Genomic DNA, 22,200 nt, shown 5'->3' with positions numbered 1-22,200 from the left:
GCATCCAGATGAGACAACTGAAAGCCAGGGTTGAAGCTCATTATCTTAGGAACAGATTATGCTTGGTGAAGACCAGGGTGTATTTAAACCGGTAATTTGGGTGTACTTGGGGTGGCTGAGGTGGATTGTACAGTCATTTCTTCACCTTTCAGTAGATGAAGCTATTGGGTTACAGTGTAAATAAGAAATTAACCAGTTGAAGAAAGGGCATTGGTGGGTAGCCCCTATTTAATAAAATTTTAAGTCAACTTTTGACTTGCCAGGAACCGTCGAAGCAGCAATACAACCATCACAAGATAATTCAAAAGCAGCATAGAAATAGTAAGAATATTTAAAGTAACACTAGCGAGTCTGTAGAAAAATCAGCAGAGAACAATTCCATCTAAGGCAGGCATCCCCAAACTGCGGCCCTCCAGATGTTTTGGCCTACAACTCCCATGATCCCTAGCTAACAGGGCCAGTGGTCGGGGAAGATGAATTGTAGTCCAAAACATCTGGAGGGCCGAAGTTTGGGGATGCCTGATCTAAGGCAAAGGGACTGTGAAGGCTGTGAAGGCAAATCTGGCTTTAGAAGGCAAAGAAATCCAGAATAGACCCTCACCAGATGCTCTAAGTGAATTTTGCATATGTGTGACATGAGATTAATGAAAGAACGAGAGAAGCATAATGGTAGTTCTGTTTGTGTGTGCTGTTTCAGCATTGTTTGTTGCACCTGTACATGTTTGTGGTTCACAAATTGTACTTGAGTGTGTGGCTTTATGAACACCAAGGGTGTCCTGCCCTGGTTTTATATTCTGCAGGACTTCTGCTTGTCAGTTCAGACTGTGGTGGAATGAGCCAAAAAGGAAGCAGGGAGATCCATGTGGAGGATTCAGGACACCCACCTGTCACTGGGGTGGCTAAAAGCCAGGAAAAGAACAAGAGTCTGTTAGTAGAACCAGGCACCTCTTCAAGCTCTTTCTTCTCACATCCAACTAAAATTGGGTGTGGTGCTCTCCAAGATAAAAGCCAGGAGGTGTCTGCAGGTCCTTCAGTGAAGAAAATCCGAAGCAATGAAAATCTATGGCAGGTTTGTCAAGAAATATTGCACTATGAAACCAAAGCAGAATGAAAAGACCCATCCCAGTTCCAGTTAATAACCAAAAGAAAGCAGTGTACGGAGTAGGTGCCACTAATCATATGGTTAATTGCCAAAGATCCCCAATACGTTCTCAGAGGAGTACCAGTGAGTTCTATCAACCCATCTGCAAAACAAGGCCAAGAGTGGAGAAGCAGTATTCACAGCTGGTTTGCAAGGCATTTTGAGAGGCCCTTTCCAGTTTTCCAAACTGGGTAAATACAGATCTTCAATGGAATCAGTTTCAACAACTCTGTTTTCAAACCTGTTTTTAACATGTAATGTAAAAAATGTACAATATATTCTGGAAAGGCTGGGAAAATAACGATTTCAATGGGGAATCAAAGGGCATGATATCTAGCACCAAGCAAGGCTCTCTGGGGAGCACATTCCATTACATAGGGCCCTGCATTTAATAATACCATACTAGCTCCCTGGCCACCACCCGCCTAACTTCAGAGTGTGGGAACTCAGAGGGACTCTGAATATGAACATAATATTAGGACAGACTTCTGTTTAAATCTGAAAATAGCCTTCTCTCTGATGTCCTCATTTGATTTCACTTTTGTATTACAGGATGATCACTTTTGGAAACAAGAGGTCTCAAACTTGGCCAAGTGGACATCCTGAAATGGTTGCAGCCTGAGGACATTGTCTTTCTGCATTCTGGAATTTCTGTGCAAGCCAATAAAAGGGGGGAAATCATTGATGGTCTCACTTCCCTTCTATTACAAAGATGAATTGGAGAGCAAATATGTAACCTTGGCAAATAAATATCCACCACTACTGCTGGACCAAAGAAAAGTGAAATCTCCCACCTGCCTAATTTTGGAGACACCAATTCACTGGAGTGCAGAATCCTGAAAAATTATTGGCAAAGCATTGTCAAAGAGCATGCACACAACTGCATAAAACCACCAGAAGTGCAAGGCAGGAATGTAGTTTGTAAAGGCAGGTTCCATATTTGCCAGAGGAAAAGGGATCAGGTGGAGAAATTTGCAATGATATTCTGGGCAGGAAAGCTCTGAGAGACAGGGGGAGGCACAGAGCAAAACAGTTTGGGGATTTTTGTCCTTACCAAAGAGACAAGAGTTTAGGAGGAAAGTTTCAAAAGAAATACACAATAAATTATGGGGAGCCTTTTGGTTGTTGTTCTTCAAAAAGTGAGGGGAGCTCCTGCCTTTCGTAGCTGGATGAGACAGAAATTCAGTAGGTGAAGCTCTCCTCACTATTGTGCATTTGCTGACTTGTCTTCCAATTAATAAAAAGAAATGGAGGCTCCCCTCTTCCTAGGAGGAGAAGTTGGGCGAATGAATACTGGAAAACGAAACCATTCCGCTTATCGGCAAGAAGGGGAGGGGGAGGGAGAGGTACCAGTCTGTTCGCAGCGGGGAACTGGGGAGGGGGGGGTGAGAAGCGGTGCAACCGCTGCAATATGGGGAGGGGGTGGAGCTTGCCGTGGGAAACGCTTGCAAGCCGCGAAGTGGGCGGTGGGTGGAGCCCCCGCCCCAGCGCCCCCGCCTTGCCCCGGCTGGGGGTCTTACCGTCGCACTTGCTTGGCGGGCTCGGCCCGCTCCCCTGCCCTTGGCTTCGCCGCCCGCTCAGCTGGCTTCCTCTTCCGCGGCCTGGAGGCGGAGGCTCCTCCACGCGGCCCAGCCTGCCTTGCCTGGGCAGCCGGGCTGTTCTGATCTCCTATGTCGGAGGAGACGGCGGCGGGGCCGGGGGGCTCCGGCTCGGGGCTCTGCTGGGCCTCGCTCTTTTCCTGCCTCAGCCTGGCCTGCTGCTATGTGGGCAGCCTCTACGTGTGGAAGAGCCACTTGCCCAGGTGAGTGGAGGAGAGCCGAGATGCGCCCCCGTGGAAAAAAAAAAGCCCCGCTCTGCTCCCCGCCGGGCCAGGCGCGCTGCGTCTTTGCTCGCAGGTTCCCTTGAAGCGTCTAGGCTCCCTCGAGAAGCGGGTAACCTTCCCCGCTCGTTGGGGGCTGGACAGGGAGGGGGTTGCACGAAAACGCCGCGGCCCAAACGGGAGGCGAGTGCTCCAGGTGAGGCAGAAGTTGCTCTGAGTGTCAGTTGCCATGGGTGTAGACAGGGGGGGGGCAGGAGGGGGCAGCTGCCCCCCCTAGAAGCAAAAAATTATTGTATTTTACAGACCATAACCAATACTTTGCCCCTCCAAAAACTGAAGTGGAAAGGGCTTTGCTTTAGCAAGAGCAGCTCTCCACTTGCTGGGGGCGGGAACACAGCTGTAACAAAAACACATCAAATAAATAAAGCAAAGTGGCTACCAGTACTTAAGCAGTTAAGACAATGGAGCAGAATATCCCTTCAGGCAAGGTCCACCCTATTCACCCTATTGTTATTCAGTGGGAGTTGTTAATGGGCATTCAGGGATCGCATTAACAGTTCTATTGGCGATTTAATGAGGGTGCAGAGGATTCAATTTGACTAAGGTGGCCCTGCAAGGCTAAAAGGAAGTGAATAAGAAGGGGGGGGCTGTAGCTTTGATAGACACAGTGATGTTTATAAAAAGCATTGGTGTTCCAGTCTGCCCCTCCTCCTGCATCTGTATACTGTAAATCAGGGGTGGCCACCTCCCAAGAGACTCTGATCTACTCACAGAGTTAAAAACTGGGAGTGATCTACCCCCTTTTGGGGGGTTCAGGTCAAAGCTGTTGAGTTTTTTTAAGGAAGGGAAGCCCTGTTTTGGGGGGTTTAGGTCAAACTTGTTGAGCTTCTTTTAGGAGGGAGGGAGGCCCATTTTTGTTTAGGGCTTCAGGTCATAGTTCAGCTTTTTTTAGGGAGGAGGAAAAATTTGGGTGAGCTTTTTTTAGGGGTGCCAGTGATCTAGCAGTGATCTACCACAGACATCCAGTGATCTACTGGTAGATCACAATCTACCTGTTGGACGTGCCTGCTGTAAATCAAGCAGAGAGAAAGCTGCTTACAAGGCTCCTGTACAGGTGTACCGGTATCTTCCTCTTGCTGCAGAGTTCTAGCATCACAGCGTCACCCAGAGGCACCCACAAATATGAGTTATCCCTCTCTCTATTTCTTCCTTCCTTTCCTCCCTCTTCCATCCTCAATAAAATACTGGGGGGGGGGCAGATAAGCCCCACATAGAAAGCCCATCAACATGGGGGGGGGAGGACTCTTTAAAATACAGTATTTACCAGTAATTTCTTTTGGGGGGGGGGAGGCACCTAGGCCTCTAGGAATTGGCTGCTATGCCTAGGACAATTCAAGAAAGCAGAATCATGCATATGCTATGGTAATATATCAATAGAATCATGGAATTGTAGTCGGAAGGGACCACAAGGGTCATCTAGTCCAACCCTCTGCAATGCAGGAATTTTTCCCCAATGTGGGGCTTGAACCCACAACATGGTTGAAATATTATGCTGATATGCAGCAACGCCTCGGAGCCATCGAGACTGTGGCCCTGTCTTGCCTCGCCCTCGCCTGCCCTGCCACCCCCTCTCCCCTGCCCGACCCTCCCATCCTCTTGCTGCAGAGTTCCAGCTTCACAGCATCACCCAGAGGCACCCACAAATATGAGGTATCCCTCTCTCTATTATTCCTTCCTTCCCTCCCTCTTCCATCCTTAATAAAATACTGGGGGGGGGCAGATAAGCCCCACATAGAAAGCCCATCGAAATGGGGGGGTGACTCTTTCAAATACGGTATTTACCAGTAATTGGGGGGGGGGGGGAGAGGCACCTAGGCCTCTAGGATTTGGCTGCTATGCCTAGGAGTAGGACAATTCAAGAAAGCAGAATGATGCATATGCTATGGTAATATATCAATGGAATCATAGAATTGTAGTCGGAAGGGACCACAAGGGTCATCTAGTCCAACCCCCTGCAATGCAGGAATTTTTTCCTAAGGTGGGGCTTGAACCCACAACATGGTTGAAATATTATGCTGATATGCAGCAACGCCTCGGAGCCGTCGTGACTGCGGCCGTGCCTTGCCTTGCCCTCGCCCACCCTGTCACCCCCTCTTGCCTGCCCGACCCTCCTGTCCTCTCCAGCCAAGCAGGGTAGCCGCCGCCGTTGCCAGCCCCAGAAGCACAAGGTGGCCGCTGCCGCCGCCACGATGTCGTCAGGCCAGCTGGCCCTGTAGCCCCGCCCACGTTCCCACTTTGTGGCCCCGCCCCTGAATGATCATGGCTTGCCCCCCCCTAGTTTTGATCCTGGCTACGCCCTTGTCAGTTGCAACATTTAATGCACTAGGAAAGATTGTAAAATGAGTCCCCCCCCCCCGCCCTCAAATCCGACGCTGCACTCCAAACGTGGGCGCTTAAGGTGGCCGGGCTTCTTTGAAGTCCGCGCTCAGCGATGAACGCCCGTCAGCAAAGGGTAGCAGGAACTTCTGGGAGTCAGTAGTATCCAGGCGCCTTTGCTGGCGTAGCCTCCCCCTCCCCCCCCCTCGCACTATATAACTTTGCTTATATAATAGCTTTCTTCCTGGATTGAGACATGGGTCAGGCAAGAGTCTGTGGGTTTCTTTGCAAACACTTCAAACGGGCAGGAAACTCTGCGTTGAATGGGGGAAGCTGTTGGGGGTTCCTATCCCAGGGTAAAAAAAAAAAATGTAAGAAATAAACCCTGTGAATACTGTAGCTGTGCTCCTGCTGCAGTCTTGCCTTGTGGGGATTTGCATCTTTGCTGGGTGGGCAGCCTCAGCCAGGGCCTCTAGAGGTCCAGCTCCTGCAGCTTCTCCTGCTGGGCCTTTCTCCTTCCAGGGACCACCCAGCTGTCATCAAACGGAGGTTCACCAGCGTCCTCATTGTCTCCAGCCTCTCACCGATCTTCATCTGGGCCTGGAAAGAGGTGACAGGCATTAAGGTGAGATCATGGCCAGGTCTGGAAAATGCCTGGCCCAAATAAGCAGGAGATTTCTGTCACTTCAAGCTTCTTTAATTAGTAAGGTCATTTATATGCTACCTTTTAAAATCCTAAAATCAAAACAATAAAACATACAAAACGGCCAGCATTTAAAAGCCAGAGAGTTTAAGATGCTGAAGGCGCTAAAATGTTTTAAAATATCTGGGTATTTTTTGAAAAACCAAAACGTACCTGGTACCTAAACAACTTGGTACCAGCACAAGGTTGAGCATCTACTTTGCATGCGAAAGGTTTTAGGTTCAATCCCTGGTATCTCCAGTTACTGAGCTGGATGTGAGCTGGTACCCTTTATGTGCACTCAGGTTGGTACAGGAGGAGGCTCTCCTCCAACTACTTGGGTCCTAACCTGTTTAGGACTTCAGTGGGTGAGCACCAGCCTTTTGAATTAATTGGGCCTGGAAACAAATAGGCAGCCAGTGACATTCTTTCGAAACTGTTTTGGTGATCAGCATAATCAGTGCCATCCAAAACTCTGACTGCTGCCTTCTCCCCTTGTTCCTGTTCCGATGCCTCTGCTGTGCCCTGTACATTTTGGAACGATCGTTTGCATAGTATTATGGAAAAGAAAATTGTCCTGGGGGACAGATTGTCAGTTATGTAAGAGTGTCTGTATGCGTGTGGTGTCTGCTTTTAGCACAATGTTAGAGCTTTGCATTCAGGAAGGCACCATGCTATTTAAATCAGCCCTTTGTTCAGAACCATGAGGCCTGGAACCTTAATTTATTTTTAAGGGAAGAACCATAGCTCTCTGGTAGATCACCTGCTTTGCATGCAGAAAGCCACGAGTTCAATCCCCTGATATTTCCATGTAGAAAGACCCTTTCTGAAACCCTGAGGAGCTGCTGCTAGTCACTGCAGGTGGCAGTGATCTGGATGAGCCAGTGGTCCGACTTGATACCCAGTGGCTTCCTGTATTCCTATGCCTCCAGTTGTGGCTTGGCTCGCTTGTGCAAGCCGTCATTCATTTCATAAAATGTATACACTGCTTGATTGTACAAACAAGCAAACCCCAAAGCTGTTTATAAAAAGATAATAGAATCAAGGGGAAAAATACAAGACGTTAAAACATGCACAAAGTTAAAATACTAAACCGAGTTAAAATTCACACCAGCATTTCTAAGATGCTTGCCTGAACAATAATGTTTTTAGCAGGCGCCGAAAAGCTATCATGAGCTATTTGCTATGTAAGCACCAGTGAGGAGCCCATATTTATTAACGTGTATAAAGGACCCTAGGTTCAGTTTCTCCAGTTAAAGGAGCTCCAGTAGCCCTGGGAAGACAGTCCTCAGCTGGGCAGACCTGTGGCGTGAATTGGTGTCCGGTTGTGCTTTGTAACTTATATGCATTGCACCATTGCAAGCTATGGCAGATTATGGGGGGTGGGGGTGGTTTGTGCTTCCCCAGGGCTAATGAAGGCGTTTCCTCTTCTGCTCAGCCAGATGCATCCCTTCTTGCCCTGATGGGCTTCCGGCTTGAGGGCATTATACCAGCAACCGTGCTGCCTTTGCTGTTAACCATGGTAAGTGCAGCTCTTGATCAGCCAGCGCTCTGCTAGGATTCAGCAGGGCCCATTTACTCCCACATATTTAAGCCGTTCTCCCTTCTGGGGACCACATACAAGTTTACCTTTTACCTTTGTACAGTCTTACCGTTCACCCTAAGGTCCCACCGCAGGTTACGACATTAGGACGCAATATTAAAAGCAGCTTAAAGCAAATTACAACCCCCAAAAAGCTATATACCTCAAGTTTCAAAAGCCAGAGTGTTGTTGTTGTTTAGTCGTGTCCGACTCTTTGTGACCCCATGGACCAGAGCACGCCAGGCACTCCTGTCTTGCACTGCCTCCCGCAGTTTGGTCAAACTCATGTTCGTAGCTTCGAGAACACTGTCCAACCATCTCGTCCTCTGTCGTCCCCTCCTCTTAGTGCCCTCCATCTTTCCCAACATCAGGGTCTTTTCCAGGGATTCTTCTCTTCTCTTGAGGTGGCCAAAGTATTGGAGCCTCAGCTTCACGATCTGTCCTTCCAGTGAGCACTCAGGGCTGAGTTCCTTAAGAATGGATAGGTTTGATCGTCTTGCATTCCAGAGTAAAGAGGTTTAAAGGATAGCTCTGTTGGTAGAGCATGAGACTCTTAATCTCAGGGTCGTGGGTTTGAGCCCCGTGTTGGGCAAAAGATTCCTGTACTGCAGGGGGTTGGACTGGATGACCCTCGTGGTCCTTTCCAACTCTACAAAAATAGGACAGATAACTTTTTTGACGGAGGGCAATCTCCACTCAATGTACTTCATTTCAAGAAAGATGGCGCGGAAAGGCTGAAGAATAGTTACGGAGATTGGGATGGAATAGATTCTTGTTTATTCTGGAACAGGTGTATCAATCAAAATGTTTTGCCAGGAAAATTGTTCTGATCTTTCATATCTGCTTTTAGTTTATGCCCCTTTTTATTATGCAAAATTTTGAATAATGATGTTGATTTATAGCAACTTACACTGGTTTAAAACTTTTCAATAAAAAGCTTTTTTAAAAGGAGGAGGGGGAAAAGACAACCCTCAATGCCATGCTGACCGATGCGGCTCTTCCCTATTTACACACCAGGTGCAGAAAATGCAAGGCCTTATTTTTGCATGCGCTTGTGAATGTGTTCTTTGCTCCTTCTCCCTCACCCCACAGGTTCTATTCCTTGGTCCTCTTATCCAGCTCTCGATGGACTGTCCTTGGGACCTGGTAGAAGGTTTGAAAGTTGCTTTCGGTAAGACCACGTAGGTTGGCATGTGATGGCAGGGCTTGGAGAGCAACTGCAAGAGACTCTAGGTGTGGGGCTGGGGAACTTTTACAGGCCCGGGGCCACATTCCCTTCTGGAGAAGCTTCCAGGGGCCACATGCCAGGGTGGGCGGAGCCAGAGGCAAAAAGGGGCTGGAGTAACGGATGTGAGCATTACCCTTGTACAGGAGGCTAGTTTTTACCTGAACGTACCCACCTACCTGCCTCTGTCTTCCGTCCTGGCGAACAGAAAGCATTACCAGAGTTCACAGACACATTCCAGCCAGGCAAAAATACCGAATGGGTGGGGGAACGTGAAGCAGGCCTGGAAAGGGTTGCAGCCGGAGGATCAGATACAGTGGTACCTCGGGTTAAGAACTTAATTCGTTCTGGAGGTCCATTCTTAACCTGAAACTGTTCTTAACCTGAGGTACCACTTTAGCTAAGGGGGCCTCCCGCGATTTCTGTTCTCATCCTGAAGCAAAGTTCTTAACCTGAGGTACTATTTCTGGGTTAGCGGAGTCTGTAACCTGAAGCATCTGTAACCCAAGGTACCACTGTATACAGTAAAGGCCTGGAAGGCTGCATTTGGGCCTTGCTGTAGGGCAAAAAGCGAGTGTCTCCTTGTTTTCCCTCATGACGCCGAGTATGCAGTGCGCTCGTTTCAGGAAGCAAGCTTTCCATGCTGGCTGGAGTGATGGGAGTTGTAGTCCAAAGCAGCTGGAAGGCTCACAGGTTGGCAAAGGCTGGTTGATGGGATGTCATCCCAGTGCCTGCTTTTCCATGCCTCTGTGGAGTGTGCGCTTTAAGCTCCTGGCAAAGTGGTTATAATTGCCCTCCTTCTTGGACACCCATTGACATGATACCCCCCCTTTTTTTGCTACTGCTGTGCCTTCTCAAGAGACCAAGGAGGGGTGGGGTGTAAGTAACACTACTCCTCCTCCTCGCCCCCCCAGACCCCAGCTTTTGGGTTCTCTGTCTGACTGACATGCGCTGGCTCCGCAACCAGGTCATTGCGCCCTTCACGGAGGAGCTGGTCTTCCGGGCTTGCATGCTGCCCATGCTCGTCCCTTGCACGGGATTGGGGCCTGCTGTCTTCACCTGCCCGCTGTTCTTCGGAGTCGGTGAGTGCCGTATTTCTCCCCGGCAAGAGGAGACGGTTTCTTCAGGCGGCCCCAACCTTCACCTAATTGCCTGGACTTTCTTAGCACGAGGCTGACACATGTTTGTGGGCCTGAAACCAAGGATGGTGAACTTTTCAAACTGTTTGGAGGTTACCAGACTCCATCTCCCATCATCACTTGCTGGCTGGCTGGGGCTGATGGGAGTTGTAGTCCAGTGAGGCCTGCAAAGCCGCATATTTCCCAAAGCCGAAACTGGACCGTTTGTTTGTACTACAGAAAGTTTGGGAGCACTTCCTTCCTACTCTTTCTGCGGTTTCTTTAATTTTTTCAATCATTTCCTGCGTATTCTAAATTAACTTCACTTAATCTTTTATTCAGCTACTTTAATTATTTACTCTTATGAAACTGCAGGTTATTACAACAATCCTGCCAATGTCCTTATCTGTTTACAACTCCCCTCTGAAGAAAGGTTGCAGCGTTTGGGCCTTTTTAGTTTAGAGAAAAGGCAAGTCAGAGGCAGCACGATAGGAATTTATAAAATTACATATGGCATATTGAGAGCGGAGAGAGAGAAATATCCCTCTTTCGTGACACTAGAACTCTTGGGCACCCTGTGAATCTGAATGTTGGGAGATTCAGGGCAGACAAAAAGTATTTCATGCAGCTCAGATTTAAACTATGGCGCTCACTTCCACAGGAGGCAGTGGTGGCCACCAAGTTGGATGGCCTTAAAGGAGGATTAGATGAATTCACAGAGGAGAAGTAGCTATCGGTGGCTAAAACTTAGCCACAATGGCTATGCTCCGCCTCCACTGTGAATCCACATTGCTGGGAATCACAGGATGGGAAGTGCTCTTGTGCTCAGGTCTTGCTTTGGGGATTTGCACAGGCATCTAGTTGGCCATTGTGAGAACAGGATGCTGGACTGATGCAGCTCTTCTAACGTTGCGGGAAGAACCTTGGCGTTTTGCAGGGAGATGATGTGGGGAAGGAGAGGGCCATTCAGAAGGCCGTTCTGCCACATGTGCTGAGATGTGTCTTTGTTTTCTAGCTCACTTTCACCATGTCATTGAGCAGCTACGGTTTCGCCAAGGAAGCACAGCCAGCATCTTCCTCTCAGCAGGTATGGCTTGGGCAGTCTCTTATTTTCCCCACCATCAGAAGCCAAGAGCGTGGCGGGACATTGGCCACAGGGTCCTTTTGATATATACATACACATACAACAGTGTTACCATTTCGGGAGGAGACGTAAGCTGAGTGGCAGAGTGCACACTTTGCACCCAGAGATTCAATCCGCAGCTCCGATTCCTGGCACGTTCCTTTGGAGGAATCAGGCGGGCCTGTCTCTGCTGGAGAGCCAGGGGAGCTGCTGCCTCTCAGAGTACAGTCGTACCTTGGAAGTCGAATGGAATCCATTCCGGAAGTTCATTCGACTTTCAGAACGTTTGAAAACCAAAGTGATTGGAAGCTCCTGCAGCCAATCAGAAGCCACGGAAGCACCGTCAGACTTCGGCTTCCAAAAATGTTCGCAGACCGGAACACTCACTTCCGGGTTTGCAGCATTCGGGAGCCAAAACGTTTGACAACTAAGCTGTTTGAAAATCAAGGTACAGTGGTGCCTTGACTTACGAATTTAATCCGTTCCAAAGGCACCTTTGTAAGTCGAAAAACGCCATTGGAAACGCGATTTCCCATAGGAATGCATTGGAAATGAAAAAATTCGTAAGTCGAAGCAACCATATCTAAAAATTCGTAAGTCGAAAAATCCCTATCTAAAACTGCCGCGGGTTTTTTCGGATGTCGAAACATGCGTAAGCGCACGGCCATTACCCCCATTCGTAAGTCGAAAAATTCGGTTGTTGAGTCGTTCATAAGTCGAGGTACCACTGTACGACTATACAGGGCCAGATGGACAAAAGGGTCTGACCTGGGCTAAGGAATTTGATTGTTCATTCTGCACAAATGTATAGATTGGCGTTTAGCTGAAAGGTGTAAATGGCGTGGGCCAATCAAAGTGGTTTGTAAGCCAATTTCATTATGTGGTGTATCAGTTTCATTATGTGGTGTATCACTGTGTGGGAGACTTGCTCATCCAGAGGATGCTGCCTGAAAAAAACGATGCTCCCCCCAGCCCCCTACTACCCTCTTCCCACCCCTCCGCCAGCTTCTGACGGACTGCTTCCTCCCCTTGCAGTGTTCCAGTTTTCCTACACAGCTGTTTTCGGAACATATACGGCCTTCATCTTCATCCGGACAGGTAGGTGGGGAAAGTGAATAAGGGAATTGCACCAGCTGGGGTGGGGTTTAGGAATGAGAAGATGCTGCCTATGTTATCGAGGGTCCCGCTGTCCCTCTCCTGCTCAGTTGCTCCCCAGGGGAGCAGGAATGAAAGTCAGAGGGTCACTTCCACTTGGCCACGAATCTTTCAGCGACTGCTGTCTTTCACCCTAACCTGCCTTTACCAGGTTGCCATAGAGAGAGGTGCTGTGGAGGCAGAGGGCAGAATAAATAGCCTAAAATCAGTGTGTGCTGCTTCTTCTTTTTTACTTTAGAACACTGTTTTTCCCCCTGATAAGCAGATTTAAGCAGATATTATGAGCAATTCAGATTTCTTAGGGCAATAGCATTAAGGTACCATATAGGTTAATTGAATATTCAGTCTCTTGTGTGTGTGGTGAAAAGAATTAGGATGTCTTCAGAGAGAACTCGTAGCCTAAGCCACTTCTCTTGCAACTCCACATGAGTTTTCTCTCCAGCCCATAAGGAGTAGGGACTTAGGATTTTAAATGGTCTCTGCTGGAGGCATCCTGCTCAGCCCCTCCTCCTCTCTCCCCCCACAGGGCACCTCATTGGGCCTGTGCTCTGCCACTCCTTCTGCAACTATGTCGGGTTCCCTGCTGTCGGCGCAGCCCTGGACCACCCGCAGCGCTGCCTGGTCGTCTTCTTCTACCTGCTGGGAGTGATCCTCTTCCTCCTCCTCCTGCACCCCATGACGGACCCCGCTTTCTTTGGCCACCTGCCCATCTGCTCCCTCTCCAGACTGACTTCGCACACCAGCAGCCTCAGCAGCTTCTCTCTCTGCTCTTGACACCTGCCTGGGACCTTCTCCCAATCTCCCCCCACCCCATGCACCCTTGCGTCCACAGTGGCACACAGCACTGACGCTGTACACTTGCGCCGGTTTCGAGGCGGCTTTCTCCTCATGGCCCCCACCCCTACCCTCCTTGTCCTCTTCTGCAATTGTCATGGGGAGAGTGGGAAAAGCCATTCTCTGAAACCCGTTTGCAGTGGAAACGTAGCTGTGCCTGCGTTCTTGCACACATCTCCGCCTGAGCCAGCCAGCCAGCCAGCCCTTTTTATAAACCCCTGGGGGGGCCTTCTTTTCCTCCGGGCCCCAAAGAGCTCTATTTTTTATTATTAAAGGACTTTAACGAGGCCCTGTTGGTGTTTTAATTGTGGCCGAGGTTTGAAGGTGGCCTGTCCTTCCGCTCTGCCGCTTGGTTATAGACGTGGTGCTTGCATTTTATTCAGGGATGGGAGCTGTGGGTGCTTGGCAAAGGGGCAGAGCTTGCCGAGTCTCTGGCAGAGGGTGTGCCACAAGTACTTGCGACCAGGCAACAACTTCATCGGATGTCAAGGGGATGGGGAGGCCGACCAGCCAGGTGTCGGGAGATTCCAGCTTCCGTCATCCCTAAGCCTTGGCCACATTCCATTGTCTCTTGAGACAATAGGTTCCCCAACAAGAAGGGGATGGGGAACCAATTATCTTCCAGATGTTTATTTGAATTTGTTTTTGCTTAACAACTTCCATCATCCCTGGCCATGCTGGCTAGGGCTGATGGAAGCTGGTGCCCAACATAATCTGCAGGGCTACAGGTTCCCCATCCTTGTCTTCCCATCTATTCCTACACAAAGGGGCACAGGTGAGGCCAACCAAGGTCCAACCTTTCCCTCTCCTGTACATGCCATTCCATATACCTGCCGAAGTGCAACAGGGTGGGGGAAAAAAAGACTTCCATGCTGGTTGGGCCTCCAGTGGACACAGTTTATTGGTACAGCATTCCTTCCAAGCCAGCTCTCCCCTACCTCCTCTGGTACCCGCCTCCTCCCCAGTCCCAGCATAAATCCCAGGAGATGCACTTGGCGGTGGCCCGTCTGGTCAAACGGTGGCCCCTCTCTCTAGGGCAGCAACAGCACTTCCCTCTCCTGTGGGGGTGGGCCAAGGGAAAGAGGGGGGTTCTGGGGAAGAGGGAAGGGAATGCGTGGGGCAGAGGGGGAATGTGTGCAACTAGCTCAGCAGCAAAGAACAGACATGACAGCTTCTACAAAGGGGGAGGGGGAACCTTGAGAGACTGTTTCCTCGCCAAGACCACCCTGGATCCACCAGCTGCAGCATGTGGGTGGAAGTGGGGGGAATATCACAGCCTCTTGCTCAGCAGCAGGGGAAGATATTTGGTGGTGGGGTTGGTAGCGGCAGTGCCCTCCCCTCTTCCATGGTGGGCACAAGGCTCTCAATGGCGCCAGTTCCCCACAAGCGAGTGTGTGGGGAGTCGCTCTGCTCCCACGTGCTTTTTTTTTGTTTCTGGTGAGGTGGGGGTAGGTGGGCAGGGTGGGATGGGGAGCAGGGAGATCACAGGTCGCTCTCTCCGTACAGGGCGCTGGAGAAGGAGACATAGTCCAAAGCGCCGGACACAGCGTCAGCTCCTGAGTACTTCGTCATCCTGCTGATGCAGTATTCGGCCTGCTCTGGTGGCAGCTCCCGACGTAGCTCTTCTATCGTGATGTAGTTCTGCAGCAGGGAGGAGGATCAAACAAGGAGGGACAGCCTGTTACTCAAAAGACCAAGGGTGAGGCATCTCAGGCTTGGGGGCCAAATGCGGCCCTCTGAGGTTCCCTGTCTGTCCTCCCCAGACTACACATCCTTAGCCGTATTTTATTTCCCTTGACTGCATCCTGTGGTGGCGTACTTTGCACCCTCCACTAGCATTTTTGCCTGTCAGGAACATGCCCTCAAACTCAGACAATGCCTCTTCTGAGGCTGGTTGGAGGGTAGAGATGAGCTTACAGAAACTAGCCTTCTGTAGAATGGTGTTGTTTTTTTAAATTACTTTGGTTGCTCTGCCCACTTTTGTCTCTGGTGCTGCCCAACACAGAAGATTGCCCAGAATGGAATGTGGTTGTAGGTCTGAAAAAGTTTCCTCACCTCTGAGGAAAGCCCAGTTTGGGAACTTGTATATTATCCAATTCTGCATAATAGTTCCTTCTTTGATGGAAGTCCAGGGGCAGTGCAAAGCTCAAGGTTTGCTAAGCCCACCTCAGCGAGGCCTACAACCATTTGTTACTTTGTGGTGTGAGAGACCAACCAACCGACCTGGAGTTCCATATGCCTCCTGTTTCTGCTACCAGCGCAAGACTGCCCAAATGTGGGAGGGTTGTCATGAAGCAACTGCCATTGTGACGCAGTGCTCAGTCCTTGTGCATTGTGGAGGCCTGTTCTAGGTTGCAAGATTCCACTAACAGAATTCGGGAGCCTTCCCCCCCCCATCAACCACTGTGTTATGTTAGGGCAGCTGTGGGGAACCTTGGGCTCTCCAGCTGTTGCCAAACTACAACTGGCCATTGGTGGGCTATGGCCCCAGCAACACCTTAAGCACCAACGATTCCCTGCATCTGCCTTAGGGGCAGTTTGTCAAGGGCTGCATGCCAGGGGCGAACAGGGCCTGAGCCTAAAATGGGTAGGATAGACTTTCCTTTTCTGCGACCCCGCCCCGCCCCCCTTTTGCCACCTGAATGGAAAGAAGCCATCTCCCGCTTCCCCCCTGCAAAAAAACTTTCTAGGCCTGCCAGGAAAGGCTTGAAATGTGCCAGGCGGGAGGAGAGGAGAAATAAAGAAGAGAGGAAACAGATTATTGGCAGGCTTTGAATTTTGCTTCGATGCCTAGAACTTAATTTTAACTGTAGAATATCGCTCAGCCTGGGCATAATGTTGCAGGGTTCTATGAATAAAACGAGAGACACCAGCTTTGCTTCTGTGAACAAGAGACAACTCCACCGCCTCTTCCGTTCTTTTGGTGCAATGCTTACCTTGTCTGAAGCCAGGATCTTGAAGGAAGCCACAACTTGCTCAGCAGTGTCTGTCTCGGCTGTTTCACGAGTCATGAAGTCAATGAAGGCTTGGAAGGTCACCACACCTGTGTTGTTTGGATCCACCAGGGTCATGATGCGTGCAAACTCCACCTCGCCCTGTCAGGAGGAAAGAGCAATAGGGATGCGGGTCAAACAGGGAGGGATGCTGACCAGTTCTCCCACCCAGAGTCACCCTTGGATCACGGAATGGGGCTGGAAACTGCCTCAGGGCAGACCCTACCCATTTCTACCCAGGTTTTGCTGTCTAGGGATGGTGAAGGATTTGGTTCAGTCACCATTTTCAAGCAAACCAGGCCTGATCTGCACATCCTGGACTAATACACGAGTTGGCAACCAGGCAACTTCCGTTTTAGGCACAACCAATCTGTGTGCAATCGCACACATGTGCATAGCCCCGATCCCGGAATAACTTGGAAATGTCATCACTGAAACGTCACCAGAAAGGTGGAATGGGCAGGGGCAGAATGAGGTGTTTGCCGGTTTTCCCCATGGATTTCATGCAATTTCACACACAAGAGTGCAATGACCAAGAATGCAACCCCCACATATATGGGTGGGGTGGGGTTTTGCCTGTATTTGCTTTTAGCAGTGTGGGTAAGTGTTTTGCCTCAGGGTGGGGGGCATTTTGCACATCACCAGTTTTTTCTTCTGTGTAAAGGGCATTTTGCACTGACCACAGTTTCTCCGATTTCCAAAGGGGTCCACAGGCCCAAGACAAGGCTTGGGACCCCCTGGCTGGATAGTGGGGTGTGCAATGGGGGCCGCCCACTTTGAGCTTTCAGCTGTAAGAAACTTAGAAATAGCGTTGCCAGACTCAATAGAGGACAGGACTTCTGTGCCTTTAATTGCCCTGCTCTCTTTTGAGTCTGGAAACCTTAAAGAGAAACCAGCAGAGCCTTTGCTTGGAAATGAAACAACGCGTCTTCTGGTTTCTCTTTAAGGTTTCCAGGCTCAAAAGAGAGCAGGGCAATTAAAGGCACAGAAGTCCTGTCCTCTATTGAGTCTGGCAACCCTACTTAGAAATGGCAGGGGGCCAGCAGAACAGACCGGGAGCAGCAGGGCAGAGATAAAAGGCAGGAGCCCATCAAGCTGCTAATTTCATACTTCAGAGAAGAAGATCCTTGTAATATTAAACTACACAGAATTTTCCCTCCAACAGATGTTGTGAGTGAGAGGAAAGCTATCCTTTGGGGGCAACTTCCTACCAAGTCATATCCCATGGAGATCAAGCAGGCCCGGAAGTCGTCAGGATCCATCATTCCATTTCTCTTCTGCAAAGAGGGGGAAAGAAGCTGTTGATTTGGAAGGAGACACCCCCAGCCCCAAATTCCACAGTTCTGAAGGGAAACGCTCCATAAACACAGGAAGTAGCCTTACACCAAGACAGACCATTGGGTCCACCTCACCCGCTATTGTCTACACCAGCAGTAGCCAACCTTTTTATACCTACTGCCCACTAATGCATCTTTCTTGATGGTAACATTTCCTTACCACCCACCAGTGCTCGATGGACGGAGGATTCAGCTTGTGCCATAGAACCCCCTACCGCCCACCTAGAATCCTGAAACGCCCAATAGTGGTTGACAACCCCTGATCTACACTGACTGGTAGCCATTTACCCAGGTTTTGGGAAGGAGATTCTCCCAGCACTAGCTGGAGATTGAACCTGGGACCTTTTGCAAACAAGTCGGATGCTCTACTTGTGAGCTATAGCCCTTCCACACCTGTGAACAAGCCCCACACTCAGCCAAGTCCTCCTTTCTTGGGGCTCGTTTGGAGGGGTCTGAACAGTTGCTGAGAGAGAGAGACCAGAGCCATGTGTGGCGGCTCAGGAGTCCCAGCGGCCTCACAGATGGCCTGCATGCCTCTCACGACTCCTTCAAAGTTTTTCTGTTGGCCAGGCTGGGATTAGCCAGCCACACCCTCTTTGTTGCTGGTGTCAAGAGCAGACGTGGGCTGGCAATGGTGGCAAGTGAGCCTCTAGCTAGGCCATGTGAGGAAAATCTAGTCAGGCCAAGGGGAGGAAAATCTAGCTAGGCCAAGGCAAGGAACCTCCAGCTTGGCCAAGGTGAGGCATCCCTAGCTAGGCCAAGGTGAGGAAAATCTAGCTAGGCCAAGGTGAGGCATCTCTAGCTAGGCCATGTGAGGAAAATCTAGTCAGGCCAAGGGGAGGAAAATCTAGTCAGGCCAAGGGGAGGAAAATCTAGCTAGGCCAAGGCAAGGAACCTCCAGCTTGGCCAAGGTGAGGCATCTCTAGCTAGGCCAAGGCAAGGAACCTCCAGCTTGGCCAAGGTGAGGAAAATCTAGCTAGGCCAAGGTGAGGCATCTCTAGCTAGGCCATGTGAGGAAAATCTAGTCAGGTCAAGGGGAGGAAAATCTAGTCAGGCCAAGGGGAGGAAAATCTAGCTAGCTAGGCCAAGATGAGGCATCTCTAGCTAGGCCAAGGTGATGAACCTCCAGCTTGGCCAAGGTAAGGCAAATCTAGCCTAGCCTAGGTGAGGCATCTTTAGCTAGGCCAAGGCATAGCTGCCAAGTTATCCCTTATTTTAAGGGATTTTCCCTTATGCTGAATAGGCTTCCTCGCGAGAAAAGGGAAAACTTGGCAGCTATGGGCCAAGGTGAGGAAAATCTAGCTAGGCCAAGGCAAGGCATCTCTAGCTAGGCCAAGGCATGGAACCTCAAGGCCTCTCTACCTGGCCCTCGGGACTCTCCCTGAGGCATGGCCCTTCCCTTTCTTCGCTGCCCCTGCTGCATGCCCCCCTCGAGTGCCCTGATATATGAGCATGCTTCTTGCATGCCTGTGTGGGCTTTTGCCCAGCTGGAGTGTGACCTCTTGCGCAAAGGTTGCACCCATTGCCTCTTCCACTTTTTTGCCTCTCATGCTACCCAGCACTGGGTTGCCCATGAGGGAATGTGGCCCTCAGGCTGAAAAAGGGTCCCTCAGGCCCTGGTCTAGGACAAGAGACCAGACTCCTGACTCCATCCTTTGATCAGCTCTAGATTGGCCTCCATGTCTGGAACAACAGCAGGGATCAGGTGTGAGGGCTGCGTGAGCTGGAGGTGCAGGCAAGATTTTGGCAGGAGGCTGCCTGTTGCAGGCTTGCAGTTGGATTAAGCTCGGGAGAAGTGTGCAAGCGAGAAGCGGCGGTGAGTGTGCGAGTGGTCAGGGCTGGGTTTGCAAGAGGCCACCTTACCCGGTCGAAATGGTTGAAGGAGGCCCGGAACTCGTTCATCTGTTCCTGGCTGATTCCCTTGGCATCGCGGGTCAGAATCTGGTTCTCGACTTCGTTGATAGTGCGGGCAATGGTGGTCAGCAGCTGTTCCCAGCCCACCCGGATGTGCTGCATGCAGTCAAAGACAGTGGGGATGAGATCCGGCAGCACTGGGGAAGGAGGTGGGGGGCAATCACACCCACCCAATCCTTCACCTACTTGCTGGAGATCCATTCTATTGGGGGGGGGGTCCAGCCAGGAATTATTCCCCCCCAACACACACACACTTTTTAATATTTCACTTATTGAAAATCAAAATAGTATCAACAAATCAGCAAAAATGCTGTCAATAAATTCAGCCTGGTACAATCCCACACTTTGTACAGTTTTGCCTTTTAAGAGCTAAAAGAAAGATAAAATAATTAAAGGAAAGGAAACGACCCTAAGAAATAAAACTACCAACGCACTTGTAAATAGGTTCCAGTTCGAATTTCAAATTGTCACGGAATAAGTATCTGCCTCAATTTCACATTTTCCTCATGGTATTCCTTGTAGATTACTACTACTACTATATGTATTACTGTATTTATATGCTGCCCATTTGACTGGGTTGCCCCAGCCACTCTGAGTGGTTTCCAACAAATATAAAACCACAGTAAATAATAATAATACTCATATAGTTCTGTAATCTTGCATGCTTTAAACTGCTTATATTTACCGGTATGTGCACGAAGGCGAGCTGTTAGTTGGAAAACTAAGCAACTACGGTAGTCTTTAAGTTGGCTGGTTTTCACAAACGTATGAAATTTATAATTTTTACACCCATGCATCGTGGAATTTGACTTTTATGTATCTTAACAGCCCACCCGGGAATTATTTCCAAAAATGCCCCCCCCCCTGCAATGCACATGCAGAACCCCACCTCCATGGTGTAGCTGGTGTGCTTGTTGTCAAAGATAAGGGCCTCTTGGATGAGTTGGTGGTCTCCCTCCAGTTTGTCAATGTTGACCTTGTAGTTGATGATGTTCTGCTCATGCTGCTTCAGGTGGTTCATCTGGTCCTCAAGAGACCCGCTGATGTCCACAGAGATGTGGCCGATCTCCTGCCAGGGGACGGCAGAAGGGAAGCCTCCTGTTAGCTTAAGAGCCCAAAGCCTAGCTCTGATCTCATGTAGCCCACCCCCCCCAGGTGTGGCTGCGTGCCAATTCTTAGTGGCCTCAGAGAACACGGCCAGTAGTCAGGGTGGTGGAAGTTGCTGTACAAAAGCACCTGGGGGAAGGACAGGTTCGCGATCTCTGCCCTACAAGTGATGGTTTATCACTGGCAAAGACAGATTCACTATACATTAGCTTTACGTAGCCGCCGCATTTGGTCAGCACTTCTTGGCTAATGAGAGGAGCCATAACCTGTTGCCTAGAGGGCCATTTCACCAAGACTCTTTCCAAAGCCATTTGTTGGATCCGTCCTATGGGTGGCGTCCAGAGGGTTGTGAGGTGGAAGGGTCAAGAAATAGCAGTAAGATTATGCCTTAGGGAAGCAGTCCAAGCATCCTGGAGTATCAAGCCTGCTCTGATGCTCCAATGCCCATCCTGCTTCTAACCCACTAGACAGCCCCCTCACCAGAGAGAGCTAGTAATCTCTCCCAGAGGATGTAGGTAGAGAGGGGTGTAGGTAAGGAGCTGCCATATATGGAGTCAAATATTTGGTGCATCGTATACTGACCAGCCCCCTTCATGGATCAATGCCTTGTCGTGGCGAAGGGGCTTGAATAACTCAGAGAAGCTATGAGCTATGCCATGCAGGGCCACCCAAGATGGACAGGTCATAGTGGAGAGTTTTGACTAAACGTGATCCACCTGGAGAAGGAACTGGCAAGCCACTCCAGTATCCCTGCCAAGAAAACTCCATGGACAAAGACAACAGGCATATAAAAGTTATGACGCTGGAAGATGAGCCCCTCAGGTCGGAAGGCATCCAACATGCTACTGAGGAAGAGCGGAGGACAAGTACAAGTAGATTCAGAGCTGATGAAGCGGCTGGGCCAAAGCCGAAAGGACGCTCAGTTGCGGATATGCCTGGAAGCGAAAGGAAAGTCCGATGCTGTAAAGAAAAATATTGCATAGGAACCTGGAATGTAAGAACCATGAGTGGAGGTAAGCTGGATGTGGTCAAAAATGAGATGACAAGAATAAATATCGACATCCTGGGCATCAGTGAACTAAAATGGAAGGGAATGGGCGAATTCAGTTCGGGTGACTATCATATCTACTACTGTGGGCAAGAATCCTGTAGAAGAAATGGAGTGGCCCTCATAGTCAACAAAAGAGTGGCAAAAGCTGTAATGGGATGCAATCTCAAAAATGACAGAATGATCTCGATACGAATCCAAGGCAGACCTTTTAACATCACAGTAATCCAAGTTTATGCACCAACTACCGGTGCTGAAGAAAGTGAAATTGACCAATTCTATGAAGACCTACAACAACTTCTAGAAATGACACCAAAGAAGGATGTTCTTCTCATTACAGGGGATTGGAATGCTAAAGTAGGGAATCAAGAGATAAAAGGAACAACTGGCAAGTTTGGCCTTGGAGTTCAAAATGAAGCAGGGCAAAGGCTAATAGAGTTCTGTCAAGAGAACAAGCTGGTCATCACAAACACACTTTTCCAACAACACAAGAGACGACTCTACACATGGATATCACCAAATGGGCAGCATCGAAATCAGATTGATTATATTCTCTGCAGCCAAAGATGGAGAAGCTCTATACAGTCAGCAAAAACAAGACCTGGAGCTGACTGTAACTCAGATCATCAGCTTCTTACAGCAAAATTCCAGCTTAAACTGAAGAAAGTAGGAAAAACCACTGGGCCAGTAAGATACAATCTGAATCAAATCCCTTATGAATACACAGTGGAAGTGAGGAACAGGTT

At 49.5% G+C, this 22,200-nt stretch overlaps 3 protein-coding genes across 6 annotated transcripts in view; 1 reads left to right on the top strand and 2 right to left on the bottom strand.

Annotated features, from left to right (window-relative positions):
- The window catches only part of LOC118076589 (acylphosphatase-2), a 37,176-nt gene extending 34,421 nt beyond the window's left edge, over nucleotides 1-2,755 (bottom strand). Inside the window, exon 1 of one of the 2 annotated variants that reach the window (XM_035099446.2) lies at nucleotides 2,662-2,755. The gene's annotated coding sequence lies outside the window, so the exon portion shown is untranslated. The remainder of the gene's footprint in view (nucleotides 1-2,661) is intronic. The other variant, XM_060269744.1, reaches the window with a different exon arrangement.
- A 53-nt stretch (nucleotides 2,756-2,808) lies between these two features.
- Nucleotides 2,809-14,089, top strand: RCE1 (Ras converting CAAX endopeptidase 1). Of its 3 annotated transcripts, XM_035099440.2 has the most exons (8): nucleotides 2,809-2,942; nucleotides 5,859-5,961; nucleotides 7,457-7,540; nucleotides 8,693-8,771; nucleotides 9,740-9,907; nucleotides 10,959-11,030; nucleotides 12,102-12,164; nucleotides 12,748-14,089. In XM_035099440.2, the coding sequence occupies exons 1-8, from the start codon at nucleotides 2,812-2,814 to the stop codon at nucleotides 12,993-12,995; spliced, it is 948 nt and encodes a 315-aa protein (XP_034955331.1). In that variant the 5' UTR covers nucleotides 2,809-2,811; the 3' UTR covers nucleotides 12,996-14,089. The 3 variants fall into 3 exon arrangements, with proteins under 3 accessions (XP_034955331.1, XP_034955333.1, XP_034955335.1); XM_035099442.2 differs by lacking the exon at nucleotides 10,959-11,030; XM_035099444.2 differs by lacking the exon at nucleotides 2,809-2,942 and having other exon boundaries at nucleotides 4,850-5,961; nucleotides 7,461-7,540.
- ACTN3 (actinin alpha 3) overlaps nucleotides 13,932-22,200 on the bottom strand; it is a 46,661-nt gene continuing 38,392 nt past the window's right edge. Inside the window, exons 17-21 of the mRNA XM_035099438.2 lie at nucleotides 20,189-20,368; nucleotides 19,249-19,395; nucleotides 17,260-17,325; nucleotides 15,992-16,150; nucleotides 13,932-14,696 (exon numbers count right to left, since the gene is read on the bottom strand). Coding sequence (XP_034955329.1) covers nucleotides 14,538-14,696; nucleotides 15,992-16,150; nucleotides 17,260-17,325; nucleotides 19,249-19,395; nucleotides 20,189-20,368 — 711 coding nt within the window. The 3' untranslated portion in view covers nucleotides 13,932-14,537. The remainder of the gene's footprint in view (nucleotides 14,697-15,991; nucleotides 16,151-17,259; nucleotides 17,326-19,248; nucleotides 19,396-20,188; nucleotides 20,369-22,200) is intronic.

Source organism: Zootoca vivipara, chromosome 17 (assembly GCF_963506605.1).
Source record: "Zootoca vivipara chromosome 17, rZooViv1.1, whole genome shotgun sequence".
NCBI lineage: Eukaryota > Metazoa > Chordata > Lepidosauria > Squamata > Lacertidae > Zootoca > Zootoca vivipara.
The sequence above is the reverse complement of the archived record's forward strand: the minus strand, read 5'-3'. Positions and strand labels throughout refer to the sequence as shown.